This window comes from Oncorhynchus clarkii, chromosome 30 (assembly GCF_045791955.1).
Source record: "Oncorhynchus clarkii lewisi isolate Uvic-CL-2024 chromosome 30, UVic_Ocla_1.0, whole genome shotgun sequence".
Taxonomy (NCBI): Eukaryota; Metazoa; Chordata; class Actinopteri; order Salmoniformes; family Salmonidae; genus Oncorhynchus; species Oncorhynchus clarkii.
Genome location: NC_092176.1, coordinates 27,874,161 through 27,889,180, shown reverse-complemented (window position 1 = coordinate 27,889,180; position 15,020 = coordinate 27,874,161). Strand labels below are relative to the sequence as shown.

Here is a 15,020-nt window from a genome sequence, read left to right as displayed (position 1 = left end):
TTTTGCAATTTTATTGGGAGAAAAGTGCCAGTATCCCCATTGCTGCTGGTTGCCCTGTTTGGGAGATAGTCAGCCGATGACTGCTGATATAGTGAACTAATGACAGTGGTGTACACAGACGGGGATGGTAGACTTAACTATCAGTACATGTAATCACTATATGAACTCCCAAGAACATCAACACTCAATAATAAGAATAGGGGTGGATTCAAATATCCGTTGGAAAGATAAATGGCCTCTTTTTCTCCCCCTCATCCCATCCTCCCAGGCACTCTATCCGCTTTCTACTCATGGTGTGTGTGTGTTTATTTTCCAGTTTCCTCTATAGACCATAACCATATATCATTGGGGCACTTCTCTGCAGATGCATTAGCCAGATTATACATCACATCTCTCCAGGAGGAGGGAGGGCAAGGGAGTAGTGCAAGCCAGGGCATTTAGACTGACTGTGGGAGTAAACAATGAAGGCGTGAATGCTTCCTCAATGCAGGTATTCCAGGAATAGGTAGGCTTTGGCTGAGAAAAACAACATAGAGATTATATGCTGACGGAGAGATAATTGGCACTAGAGTAGCTTAGATCAAATGGAATAGACAAATAGACTACATATGGTGAGACTCATTGATAGGAAATAGGGTTTGTTGAAAGAGTACACATGTGCAATGGCTGTGTGTTTATTCATAAGGGGTGAAATGTTAAAACCAAATATCTGTGCACACAATTTCACTAACTATTACTACATCATAATACATAGTCCTGATCACCATTTGATACAGAACTATAAAATACTTATATTGGAAAGGCCACAAACCTACCCAATGCAATGATTCTGTTCTCTTCTAGACCTATTTACCGCCATCTAGTGTCATTTATGGATAAATCATCAGTACACTATTTGAAAATGTTTGAATAAGTCTAGCAATTCTTTCATAGGTTACCAATGTTTTTATGACGGAAATAGGGTAATATTTAAATATGCAAACCTAAACTCAATTACAATGATAAGGTTCTGGTCTAAACCAGGGACCTTTATCTTTTCTGAATAGATCTTTTCTAAATTATTTAAAAATAAATAATCCATTTCTTTAATATAGCGCTTTCTTTACAAGTAGAATCTCAAAGTCGCTTCAAAGGAATATGGCAGTTCTTGGTTGATGGTCTTGCACAGCTTTAGATGATAAGCAGTTGAGAAAGGTACTATCTTGAGAGGAGAGAGAAAGCGGTAGTACACATCAGCAGCGGTCCAGAAGAGCCGAAGCATTTCCTCACTGCAGTCCACTTCCCTCGAGAAACTGGGGCAGGGGGCCAAAAAGCAGATGCTCTTTATCTGGTGTTGCTGCATCATTCAAATCACAATTAGCAAGATAGCTAGCTAGCCAAGCCAAATATAAACAGACTTGTCACAATCACATAAGCATTTCGCTACACCGCAATAACATCTGCTACTCACATGTATGTGACCAATACAATTTTATTTTGATTTGAAAGACCTTATCTCTTCTGTTTAAAGGGTGAATATGCTCTGGAATTTGGTGCCATTTGGGACACAACTTGGTCAAATATTTTAATTAGAGAGAGGACTCTGCACCGCAGGTGGGTCACCCACTCTGGAGATAAAACACCAGAGAAAATATGTAATGGAAGAAATGTCACCTCAAAGTTTTTCGGCACCTCGGTAACACTCCCCCAGTTTGTCATCTTCTAAACCACCCAATTAGCCACCAATCACCCCATTAAAAGGTGGAAACAATGGTGTGATTGGTAAGATGTTTCCACCTTTTAATTGGGTGATTGGTGGCTAATCGGGTGTCTAAACACAAAATCTGGTATGGCCGGAGCTACCTCAATGGGGCGGGGTCGATTCAACATGGTAATTCCCACTGTCGTTACGTAAAACCCTTCGGCGCACATGTTCAAATCTGATCAGGAACAAAAGTGCATTCATACTAAGCAAAATACGCTTTGTTTTCATTTTAATGTAGCTATATATAAAGAAGCTGGAAATAATCGAGGTAATGTACGAATTCAATCTATTTACAGCTTTTGTTTTCATACTCGTTAGCTAGCATAAACAAAATCTGGGGATGGCAAGTTAGCACATTTTAGTTAACCTTTAATTCAAATCAAATTAATTTATATAGCCCTTCATACATCAGCTGATATCTCAAAGTGCTGTACAGAAACCCAGCCTAAAACCCCAAACAGCAAGCAATGCAGGTGTAGAAGCACGGTTGCTAGGAAAAACTCCCTAGAAAGGCCAAAACCTAGGAAGGAACCAGGCTATGTGGGGTGGCCAGTCCTCTTCTGGCTGTGCAGGGTGGAGATGTTCAAATGTTCATAAATGACCAGCATGGTCAAATAATAATAATCACAGGCAGAACAGTTGAAACTGGAGCAGCAGCACGGCCAGGTGGACTGGGGACAGCAAGAAGTCATGTCAGGTAGTCCTGAGGCATGGTCCTAGGGCTCAGGTCCGCCAAGAGAGAGAAAGAAAGAGAGAATTAGAGAGAGCATACTTAAATTCACACAGGATAGGAGAAGTACTCCAAATATAACAAACTAACCCTAGCCCCCAACACAAACTACTGCAGCATAAATACTGGAGGCTGAGACAGGAGGCGGGTGGGTATAATTTGTGGAACTTTCCAACAGGAATCTGTTCCAAAAACAACAAGGTTGCCAACAAACACCGCATACAATGTTGTATAGCGGTAGAATAAGATACCGGGTAGGGATTGGGCAATTTTGTTAAATTTTTCATTCACCACGTTTATTCCGAAATAGGTCTGTCATTAAGAACATTAAGAATAAACTACGTGGTGAGTTGATGCCTATTCGGCAGCTAGTTAGCTAGGTGAATTGATCATGCTAACTTACGTTCTATGCGTTTGTTGTTGGCATCCTTGTTATTTACGAAGTTTTTGGAACGGATTCCTGTTGGAACGTTACACAAAACATACCCACCCAACCTTCACTAACTTTAGCTAACTTGACTAGTTTATTGATATCAGATATAGTTAACTAGAGTAGCAAGTTATCTAATCCAGTTGTGTTTTTAGCTAGCTAAAAAGTTGGCTAACTAGGTAACGTTAACGTTAGTATCACAGCTACCGACAATCAAACGATACCTTCCTGTATTTAGGCTAGCTAGGTTGAGCTTTGCCAGCCCAAGTGCCAACTAAAATTACTTTGTTTACAGGTGGCCAATAACAAAAACGTTGTGTTAATTTAGGATTGCTTTGAAAAAAATCAAGCCGCCTTTCCTTTGGTAACGTTAGATAGCTATGCTCCTATGATCAAATATCCAACAGCTAACGTTACTGTTAGCTACCGACAGTATAACTAATTTTAATAAATGTAACTTTAGGAAGCAGAGAGGAATAAAGAACTTAATGTGCATCTGTGTCCCCCTCTCCCCACAGGCAGTCACGATGAGCTCATCGTCCTCACCCCTTTCCCGGGTGCGTCAGTGGGCCTCACCGTCCCTGAAGCACAGGGGCGCCTCTCCTGTCGCGAGCAGCACCCCGCTCTTCGCATCTTTTGAGGGAAACAATGATGAGCTAGAGCGGCGTCAGAGGCGCAGGTCCCGGGTCATTGGCCTGCAAGCTGCCGCTGACTCCTCATTTAATGAATCTACCTCTCATAGGTAGGACAAGCCCTCTCTCTGCCAGTAATCTCCTTTAGTACTACATCTTGACAGGTGTTCTGTTGATTTAGACCTTTGTAAGAGACAATCCTTGTGTTTGTGTTCAGCACCAAGGGGACCCCTGCTGCTGTGCCCAAACTGTCAAATGCACAGATCTCAGAGCATTACTCCACCTGCATCAAGCTCTCCACTGAAAATGTAAGCAGCATGTGCATGCATATACTGCCATTAAAAGGCACTCTTCTAAGAGGGGCAGAATATGTTCTCGCTCCGAGTCATCGCTTATGGCATCATGTGTTTCCTTCAGAAGGTATTAATACCCCTTGACTTATTCCACATTTTGTTACAGCCTGAATTCAAAATAAATAACATACATTTTTTTCTCACCCATTTACACACTCTCATAATGACAAAGTTTTTTTTAATGACACCCCTGTGTCAGTACATGTTACAATCACCTTTGGAAGCAATTTTAGCTGTCTTTTTCTGGAAGAATCTCTAAGAATTTAGCAAACCTGGATTGTACAACATTTGCACATTATTATTTTTCAGCTCTGTTCCTTTATGATTTTGCCTGTGCTTAGTTCTTCTGTTTCTTTTTATCCTAAAAGGCTCCATAGTCCTTGCCAATGACAAGCATACCCATAACATGATACAGCCTTGAAAAAAAAGAGTGCTACTCAGTGATATGTTGTGTTCAATGTGCCCCAAACAAAACAGTTTATATTCAGGACATAAAGCTAATTTCTTTGCCAAATATTTTGCAGTTGTACCTTGTTGCAAAGAGGATGCATGTTTAGGAATATTATTTTGTGCAGGCATCCTTCTTTTCACTTTGTCAATTAGGTTAGTGTTTGCGGAGTAACTACAATGTTGTTGATCTATCCTCAGTTTTGTCCTATCACAGCCATTAAACTCTAACTGTTTTAATGTCACTTTTGGCCTCATGGTGAAATCCCTGAGTGGTTTCCTTCCTCTTCGGGAACTGAGTTAGGAAGGACTTATGTATCTTTGTAGTGATTGGGTGTATTGATACACCATCCAAAGTGTAATTAATAACTTCACCATGCTCAAAGGGATATTATTTTTTACCCATCTACCAATAAATGCCCTTTGCAAGGCATTGGAAAACTCCCTGGTCTTTGTGGTTGAATCTGTGTTTGAAATTCACTACTCGGTTGAAGGACCTTACAGTTATCTGTATGTGTGGGGTACAGAGATTGAGGTAGTCGTTCAAAAATCATGTTAAACACTATTGCACACAGTGAGTCCATGCAACTTATTATGTGACTGCTTAAGCAAATTCTTACTCCTGAACTTCATTGGGCTTGCCATAACAAAGGGGTTGAATACTTATTGACTCAAGACATTTCAGCTGTAATTTTTGTTATTAATTTGCAAAAATAAAAACACTTTGACATTGTGGTATTGTCTGTAGGCATGCCAGTGACACACAATCTCAATTTAATCAATTTTATATTCAGGCTATAACAGAACAAAATGTGGGAAAAGTCAAGGGGTGTGAATAATTTCTGAAGGCACTGTATCTCCAGCCATGCAGGTTATTGGAAACTGACGTCTCAGATTCACAAAGCCTTGTCCTATTTTTGTAGAAAATTACCACCAAAAATGCCTTTGGTCTCCACCTGATTGACTACATGGCTGACATCCTCAAACAGAAGGATTCTGAGCTCACAAATTTCAAGGTATGGCTTGATACAATAATTATTCCTTTTATTGTAGTTTCTGTTTCTTATATCTCTTTAAATTTACTCATCACAAAACTCTCTTCAGATTTCCACTACAAATTGAGGAGATTAAAGTGTAATCTACTAATGAAGAAATAAACTTGTCGCGCAACCACTTAAGATATACATTGTTTGTTTGTTTTTATAGGCTTATTTCAAACTAATGGAGTATATTGATGACAGACTGGTCATTTCACTTTATGGGCCTAGCATCTGTTGGCTGTATGAGATGATGTGTTTTTCTCTGTCCTTGCCAAGGTGGCAGCGGGTACCTTGGACGCCAGCACCAAGATTTACGCAGTCCGAGTGGATGCTGTCCATGCTGATGCCTACAGAGTACTGGGAGGACTGGGTGCTGAGACCAAGCCTGGGGAAGGTGAGAGCCTCTTAACTATAACATCCATACACTGTCTGTGTGTCCCAAATGGCAAACTATTCTATGGTGCCATACTGTGACTTGCTCTGTTGTAAAAAATTGTAATTTTTTTGCTGTCAATAAAAGATAATCAGGCTCTGACCTTTTCCTATGCGCATGGAGCAGGAGATGGGGGAGAGATGGCGGAGGGTGCTGCAGGAGAGCTGGCTGCCAAGCAGGTGGTGAAGAAGAAGAAGAGGCCTCCCAAAAAGACTGTGGAGCAGAACCTGAGCAACATCGACAGCTCTGAGTCGGAGAGGAAGTGTGAGGTAAGTGATGGTTTTCCTGCTCCAGGAATAGCCTGAGGTAAAGGACCAAGCTATGCCTGTGAGGTTTGATGTGGAGTCACCTGGACATTTTTGAGACACATAGCCAAACTCTGAATATAAATGGAATTGGTGCAGAAAGCCTTTTGAATTTTGTAAAGTGAGTGTGGAATAGGTGAAATAATTGTTGTTAATGTATTACTAGAAAGTGTATGCCCTCAGGCCTGGAGGGAAGCAAAAGTAATTCCGCCACCTAAGAATAGAGGAATGACTGGCTCAAATAGCCACCCAATCAGCCTCTTACCAACCCTTAAATAAAGTTTTGGAAAAAAATGGTGTTTGACCAGATACAATGCTATTTTACAGTAAACAAATTGACAACAGACTTTCAGCACGCTTATAGGAAAGGACATTCAACAAGCACACCACTTACACAAATTATTGGCTGAGAGAAATTAATGATAAATATTGTGGGAGCTGCTTTGTTAGACTTCAGTGTGCTTTTGACATTATTGATCATGGTCTGCTACTGGAAAAACGTCTGTGTTATGGCTTTGCACCCAATGAAATATTGTGGATAAACCGTTACCTGGCTAACAGAACATGGAGAGTGTTCTTCAACAGAAGCCTCACCAACATAATCCAGGTAGAATTAGGAATTCCACAGGCAGCTGTCTAGGCACCTTACTTTTTTCAATCTTTACTAACGACATGCCACTGGAAAATGAGCACGTTGAGGTGACTAAACTGCTTGGAGTAACCCTGGATTGTAAACTGTCATGGTTAAAACATATTGATACAACAGTAGCTAAGATGGGGAGAAGTGTGTCCATAATAAAGAGCTGCTCTACCTTAACAGCACTATCAACAAGGCAGGTCCTACAGGCCCTAGTTTTGTTGCACTGTTCAGTCGTGTGGTCAGGTGCCACGGAGAGGGAGTTTAAAAAAAAAATGCAATTGGCTCAGAACAGGGCAGCATGGCTGGCCCTTGGATGTACACAGAGAGCAAACATGAATCTCTCCTGGCTCAAAGTGGAGGAGAGATTGACTTGATCACTAATTGTATTTGTGGGAGGTATTGACATGTTGAAAGCAATCAGTTTGTTTAAATGACTAGCACACAGCTCAGACTCCCATGCATACCCAACAAGACATGGCACCAGACGTCTCTTCACTGTCCAAGTCCAGAACCGACTATGGCTACATGAAACTCTATTCCACATCAGGTAACTGATGGAAGCAGTAGAATCAGATTTTAAAAAACAGATAAAAATACACCTTATAGAACAGCGGGGACTGTGAAGCAACACAGACATAGGCACAGACACATGCATACACACACAATAACATATGCACTATACACACAAGTACACATGGATTTTGTGTTGTAGATATGTGGTAGTGGAGTGGGGGCCTGAGGGCACACACTAGGTGTGTTGTGAGCTGCTGTCTGAAAGATGACTGGGAATATGGCTGAATATAAACCATGTATTTATTCCCTCCAAGGCAATCAAACAACCGACATGTTGTTATAGGGAAAAAAGTGGAGTCGCAATTCAACAGCTCAGACACGAGACGTATGTGGCAGGGTCTACAGGCAGTTACGGACTACAAAAAGAAAACCAGCTACGTCACGGACACAGTCTTGCTTCCAGACAAACGAAACACCTTCTTTGCCCGCGTTGAGGATAATACAGTGCCACCGACGCGGCCCGCTACCAAGGACTGCGGGCCTCTCCTTCTCCGTGGCTGACGTAAGACATTTTAACGTGTTAACCCTCGCAGGGCTGCTGGCCCAGATAGCATCCCTAGCCGCATGCGCAGACCAGCTGGCTAGTGTTCTTACGGACATATTAAATCGCTCCCTATCCCAGTCTGCTGTCCCCACATGCTTCAAGATGTCCACCATTATTCCTGTACCCAGGAAGGCAAAGATAATTGAACTAAATGACTATCGTAGCACTCACTTCTGTCATCATGAAGTGCTTTGAGAGACTAGTCAAGGATCATCTCCACCTTACCTGCGTGGCCATGCATGCCTCCAACTCAATCATCAAGTTTGCAGACGACACCACAGTAGTGTCCTTGATTACCAACAACGACGAGACAGCCTACAGGGAGGAGGTAAGGGCACTCGGGAGTGTGGTGTCAGGAAAACAACCTCTCACTCAATGTCAACAAAACAAAGGAGATGATCGTGGACTTCAGGAAACAGCAGAGGTAGCACCTCTCTATCCACATCGACGGGACAGCAGTGTAGAAGGTGGAAAGTTTTTAATTTCCTCAGCGTACACATCACAGACTAACTGAAATGGTCCACCCACACACACTGTGTGGTGAAGAAGGCGCAACAGTGCCTTTTCAACCTCAGAAGAAATTTGGCTTGTCACCTAAAACACTGGCAAACTTTTAATGATGGGCAATTGAGAGCATCCTTTTGGGCTGTATCCCCGCCTGGTACGGCAACTGCACCGCCCTTAACCGCAAGGCTCTCTAGAGGGTGGTGCGGTCTGCACAACGCATCACCGGGGGCAAACTACATATCCTCCAGGACACCTAAAGCACCCGATGTCACAGGAAGGCCAAAAAGATCATCAAGGACAACAACAACCCGAGCCACTGCCTGTTCACCCCGCTACCATCCAGAAGGCGATGTCAGTATAGGTGCATCAAAGCTGGGACCGAGAGACTGAAAAACAGCTATCTCAAGGCCATCAGACTGCTAAACAGCCCTCAGTAGCACAGTGGCTGCTGCCTACATAGACTCAAATCATTGGCCACTTTAATAAATGGATCACTAGTCACTTTAAATAATGCCAATGGAATGTTTACATTATCTTACATAAGTCAACGCATGTGTGTATATACTGTATCTTATACAATCTATTGCATCTTGCCTATGCTGCTCGGTCATCGCTCATCCATATATTTATATATACATATTCTTATTCCATCCCTTTAGATTTGTGTGTTAGGTAGTTGTTGTTTACTTGTTAGATATTCGTGCACTGTCGGAACTAGAAGCACAAGCATTTCGCTACACTCGCATCTGCTAACCATGTGTATGTGACCAATGAAATTTGATTTGTGTAATCTGTTATGAATGTAATGTTATTAAAATTGTATAACTGCCTTTTGCCGGACCCCAGGAAGAGTAGCTGCTGCATTGGTAGCAGCTTATGGGGATCCATAATAAATACAAAGCCAGAGGACTTATTATGATATTTACTGAGAGTATGGATCCTACAGTTCCTATAAAGCTCACACATGGTAAACTCACCAATATTCTCCTCGTTATCATCCCACCCCTCCAACTCCAGGTCGACCCCATGTTCCAGCGCATGGCGTCGTCCTTCGATGAGAGCAGCACAGCAGGCGTATTCCTGTCGGTGCTGTTCAGTGAAGACAGTAGCTGTGAGCTGCTCTTCCCCTCCCACATGACCCTGCTGCACTCCACTCACTCCTGCTCCCAGTCTCCTCTGCAGCACGTCCCTTCGCTGCCCTTCACAGGTAACACTGACTGGGTCACGTCAGCATCACACTTTTTGACCCGGGACATATGTAGCAAGTACCCCAGAGTAGAAGTTCTGATTTAGGATCAGCTTTGCCTTTTTAGATCACAATGTATATGATTGTGTACAATGGGAGTCTGATCCTAGAACAGCACTCCTACTCAGTGCTTACTTTGTCAATTGGGAGGTGCCTGAACAAAGTGAGCCTGAGAGAGGGGTGACCTGGGGGCTCTGAGGTACCGGAGCGTATAAAAAATGCTTTCACCTTCATAATAAAGCATCGGATGCATTATCGCTTTTGCGTACTGGCATAGCGCAGTAGAGGCGATTTGTAGAAGTTGCACTCATGGGGGACCTTTTTGTAGCCTGGGATCCGAGGAAAATTTGGTCTTGCATAAACTAATTTCATGCAATTCTATATCATTTTAGATGACTCGAGACTTTAGCAGAATCTTTTTTAATACCCAACAAGTAATCGGAATTTCTGGATGACACTGACAAACTAAGAATGGCCTAGGTGTGTGGAGACAAACATATTGTTCAATATGAATATGACAATATGAAAAGGAAATGAGTCTTTAAAAAGCTTTCCAGTTTCACTGACTCACCCAATGATGTGCAGCTCACTCACCAGTGATGGTTGATGTGCTCGTGCCAAAAGCTTATCTCTCCCGTTTTACTTTGTAAAACAATGAAGTTCAATAGGTCCATTTGGAAGTTGATAACTTGGTAGACATATTAGTCTTTTCAGCAGGATCCATTTGCTTTACAACCTGTGTTTTCCCGAGATTGTATTTGAAATTATTGCTAAAGGCCTGTTTTGGCTGCATGCTGTTCAGTTACAGATTTACTGCTCGTTCCCGACTGTAGTCATCAAATCCCATTTTATTGGTCACATGCGCCGAATACAACCGGTGTAGACTTTACAGTGAAATGCTTACTTAAAAGCCCATTACCAACAATGCAAAACTTAAAAAGTAAGACAAATATATTTTCTAAATAAAAAGAAAATAGTAACAACAAAAGGGCTATGTACAAGGAGTACCAGTACCGAGCCAATGTGCAGGGGTACGAGGTAGTTGAGGTAATACAGTATGTACATGTGGGTTGAGGTAAAAGTGACTAGGCAATCAGGATATATAATAAACAGAGTAGCAGCAGCGTGTGTGTGTGTGTGGCATCAATATGCATGTGAACGTGTGTGGGTAGAGTCTATAGAGTGTGCATAGAGCCGGTGCAAAACAATTAAGATTAATAAATAAAATGGTCAATGTAAATTGTCCGGATAGCCATTTGATGAACTGTTCCGCAGTCTTTTGGCTTGAGTTGTGATTGAGCTACACACAATCCACAGCTAGGCTATTAAACAAACAAAAAAAGTTATTGATCCTCTGTAGCTAAATTATAGGCCTACTCCTTATTTCTGAACGGACGGCAATAATTCCATAACTTTGGTAAATATATGGACATTTATCAGGGGTGCTGCGGCACCTCCAGCACAATTCTTGTGGCTATGGTTCTATAAGGAAATAAATAATGTAGTGCAAGATACAGGCGTGTTTCTTTCTCTCACCACAGCAATGGCCACGTGCGTTGGTCTATATAGGCTACAATGTTGCGCAAAAACCCAGGCTGGCCCACACAAATCAATTCTTAGAATATCAGGCATGTTTTCACATCACATATGTTAGGGGGCAGAATAAATCTGGTGGAGTCAACTTTAATTTTTACATTGAAAACAGTGAAAATAATTTTTCATGCCACGACAGGTACTGAATCCCGGCAAATAGGTTCCGAAACGAAACGGTGAAGTGCCAGATCCTGTTGCAGCAGAATCCAGATTAAATTAAGCACTGTTCCTACTCTGAGACACATGAATACATATGACCCCTGGGCTGTTTTTGCTGTAGTCTGGCATAGTATCTCTAGATTTTCTCAAAGCCTGGTTGTGTTAATTGTTGAGTGATGCTGTAAGGCAGTGTTTCTCAATCCTGGTCCTGGGGACCCAAAACGGTTCACATGTTTGTTTTGCCCCAGCACTACACTCCTGATTCTACTAATCTAAGGTATGACGATGAGTCTGTTAGTGGAATCGGGTATGTAGTGCAAGGACAAAACAAAAATGTGCACCCACCCAGAACCAGGATTAAGAAACGATGCTGTAAATTATTGGCAGTTGGCCTACATATTCCAATTTAATGGTATCATTCATGAAATGTGTGATTGGACAGGTGGTCTCCAGCAGACCCAGGAGAAGAGCTCCATCTGCCCCTCCCTGGCAGACTTCTCTTTCACCAGCTGGAACCCTGACCAGGTGAGCGCAACATACACTTGCAATATACACAGCTTCCATTCCAAATGGCACCCTATTTCCTATATAGTGCACTACTTTTGACCAGGACTCTATGGGCCCTGGTCAAATATAGTGCACGATATAAGGAATAGGGTGCCATTTGGGAAGCACACGTCTTTATTTTAGTTTGGAAATGATACAGATTGGAGGTATTGTTTTGATACAGTAGTCATATAGCCCTATATATATAGCCCTACATATAGCCCTATATAAATCGTTCTTCTATTACAGACCATGACCCAGATGCTGGAGAAGATGAAGCAGGGGGATCACGTGTTTGACCGGAACGCTGAGGAGGAGTGTCAGGATTTTGGGGATAATTTTGATGGAGACTATGAGGAGGGTCAGGGGGATTATGGTGGAGAGGGCTCCAAGGAACACAAGGATGGCTGTAAGGCTGGAGGGCCGGGGAGAGGAAGGTGAGTGTACTGAGGGTGTTTGTTACAGGGTGGTAACAACCTGGGGGTGTTTGTTGGTACTCTGCTTGTTTATACCTGTAGAGCAGTGGTTCCCAAACTCTTTATAGTCCCGTACCCCTTCAAACATTCAACCTCCAGTTGCATAGCATAGCATAACATTCTCAAATGTTGTTTTTTTGCCATCATGATAAGCCTACCACACACACACTATACGATACATTTATTAAACATAAGAATGAGTGTGAGTTTTGGTCACAACCCGGCTCGTGGGAAGTGACAAAGAGCTCTTATAGGACCAGGGCACAAATAATTATAGAATAATAATCAATAATTTTGCTCTTTATTTAGCCATCTTGCATATAAAAACATATTTGTTCATCAAAAATGGTGAATAACTCACCACGGGTTAATGAAGGGTGTGCTTGAAAGGAAGCACATACAGTGCCTTGCGAAAGTATTCGGCCCCCTTGAACGTTGAGACCTTTTGCCACATTTCAGGCTTCAAACATAAAGATATAAAACTGTATTTTTTTGTGAAGAATCAACAACAAGTGGGACACAATCATGAAGTGGAACGACATTTATTGGATATTTCAAACTTTTTTAACAAATCAAAAACTGAAAAATTGGGTGTGCAAAATTATTCAGCCCCCTTAAGTTAATACTTTGTAGCGCCACCTTTTGCTGCGATTACAGCTGTAAGTCGCTTGGGGTATGTCTATCAGTTTTGCACATCGAGAGACTGACATTTTTTCCCATTCCTCCTTGCAAAACAGCTCGAGCTCAGTGAGGTTGGATGGAGAGCATTTGTGAACAGCAGTTTTCAGTTCTTTCCACAGATTCTCGATTGGATTCAGGTCTGGACTTTGACTTGGCCATTCTAACACCTGGATATGTTTATTTTTTAACCATTCCATTGTAGATTTTGCTTTATGTTTTGGATCATTGTCTTGTTGGAAGACAAATCTCCGTCCCAGTCTCAGGTCTTTTGCAGACTCCATCAGGTTTTCTTCCAGAATGGTCCTGTATTTGGCTCCATTCATCTTCCCATCAATTTTAACCATCTTCCCTGTCCCTGCTGAAGAAAAGCAGGCCCAAACCATGATGCTGCCACCACCATGTTTGACAGTGGGGATGGTGTGTTCAGCTGTGTTGCTTTTACGCCAAACATAACGTTTTGCATTGTTGCCAAAAAGTTCAATTTTGTTTTCATCTGACCAGAGCACCTTCTTCCACATGTTTGGTGTGTCTCCCAGGTGGCTTGTGGCAAACTTTAAACAACACTTTTTATGGATATCTTTAAGAAATGGCTTTCTTCTTGCCACTCTTCCATAAAGGCCAGATTTGTGCAATATACGACTGATTGTTGTCCTATGGACAGAGTCTCCCACCTCAGCTGTAGATCTCTGCAGTTCATCCAGAGTGATCATGGGCCTCTTGGCTGCATCTCTGATCAGTCTTCTCCTTGTATGAGCTGAAAGTTTAGAGGGACGGCCAGGTCTTGGTAGATTTGCAGTGGTCTGATACTCCTTCCATTTCAATATTATCGCTTTCACAGTGCTCCTTGGGATGTTTAAAGCTTGGGAAATCTTTTTGTATCCAAATCCAGCTTTAAACTTCTTCACAACAGTATCTCGGACCTGCCTGGTGTGTTCCTTGTTCTTCATGATGCTCTCTGCGCTTTTAACGGACCTCTGAGACTATCACAGTGCAGGTGCATTTATACGGAGACTTGATTACACACAGGTGGATTGTATTTATCATCATTAGTCATTTAGGTCAACATTGGATCATTCAGAGATCCTCACTGAACTTCTGGAGAGAGTTTGCTGCACTGAAAGTAAAGGGGCTGAATAATTTTGCACTCCCAATTTTTCAGTTTTTGATTTGTTAAAAGTTTGAAATATCCAATAAATGTCGTTCCACTTCATGATTGTGTCCCACTTGTTGATTCTTCACAAAAAAATACAGTTTTATATCTTTATGTTTGAAGCCTGAAATGTGGCAAAAGGTCGCAAAGTTCAAGGGGGCCGAATACTTTCGCAAGGCACTGTAACTCTGCAATGTTGAATTGGAGAGTCTCACTCTTAAATAATTTTCCACACGCAGTCTGTGCCTGTATTTACTTTTCATGCTAGTGAGGGCCGAGCAACCACTCTCATAAGTGAGTGGTTGCAAAGGGCATCGGTGTCTTAACCGCGCAATTTGCCAAGACAGGATACTCTGAGTGCAGCCCAATCCAGAAATCTGCAGTGGCTTATGATTGATTAAATTCAATTTTCACAGAACAGCTTGCTGCAATTTCGATGAAGCTCTTGTTCAGATATCGGTAAGTGGATTGGAGGCAGAGCATGAAAGGGATAACGAATCCAGTTGTTTGTGTCGTCCATTTCGGGAAAGTACCTGCATAATTGCGCACCCAACTCACTCAGCTGCTTCGCTATTTGACATTGTCCATAAGCTTGAGTTCATTTGCACACAAAAAAATCATACAATGATGGAAATACCTGTGTGTTGTCCTTGTTAATGCAGACAGAGAAGAGCTCCAACTTCTTAATCAGCCTCAATTTTGTCTCGCACATTGAATATAGTTGCGGAGAGTCCCTGTAATCCCAGATTCAGATCATTCAGGTGAGAAAAAACATCACCCAGATAGGCCAG

General features: G+C 42.1%; 1 protein-coding gene across 1 annotated transcript in view; it reads left to right on the top strand.

Annotated features, from left to right (window-relative positions):
- Positions 1 to 2,913: 2,913 nt before the first annotated feature.
- Positions 2,914 to 15,020, top strand: part of LOC139389926 (condensin complex subunit 2-like) — a 32,774-nt gene continuing 20,667 nt past the window's right edge. The window contains exons 1-8 of the mRNA XM_071136961.1: positions 2,914 to 3,646; positions 3,754 to 3,844; positions 5,260 to 5,352; positions 5,653 to 5,770; positions 5,897 to 6,078; positions 9,396 to 9,585; positions 11,819 to 11,901; positions 12,172 to 12,359. Coding sequence (XP_070993062.1) covers positions 3,393 to 3,646; positions 3,754 to 3,844; positions 5,260 to 5,352; positions 5,653 to 5,770; positions 5,897 to 6,078; positions 9,396 to 9,585; positions 11,819 to 11,901; positions 12,172 to 12,359 — 1,199 coding nt within the window. The 5' untranslated portion in view covers positions 2,914 to 3,392. The remainder of the gene's footprint in view (positions 3,647 to 3,753; positions 3,845 to 5,259; positions 5,353 to 5,652; positions 5,771 to 5,896; positions 6,079 to 9,395; positions 9,586 to 11,818; positions 11,902 to 12,171; positions 12,360 to 15,020) is intronic.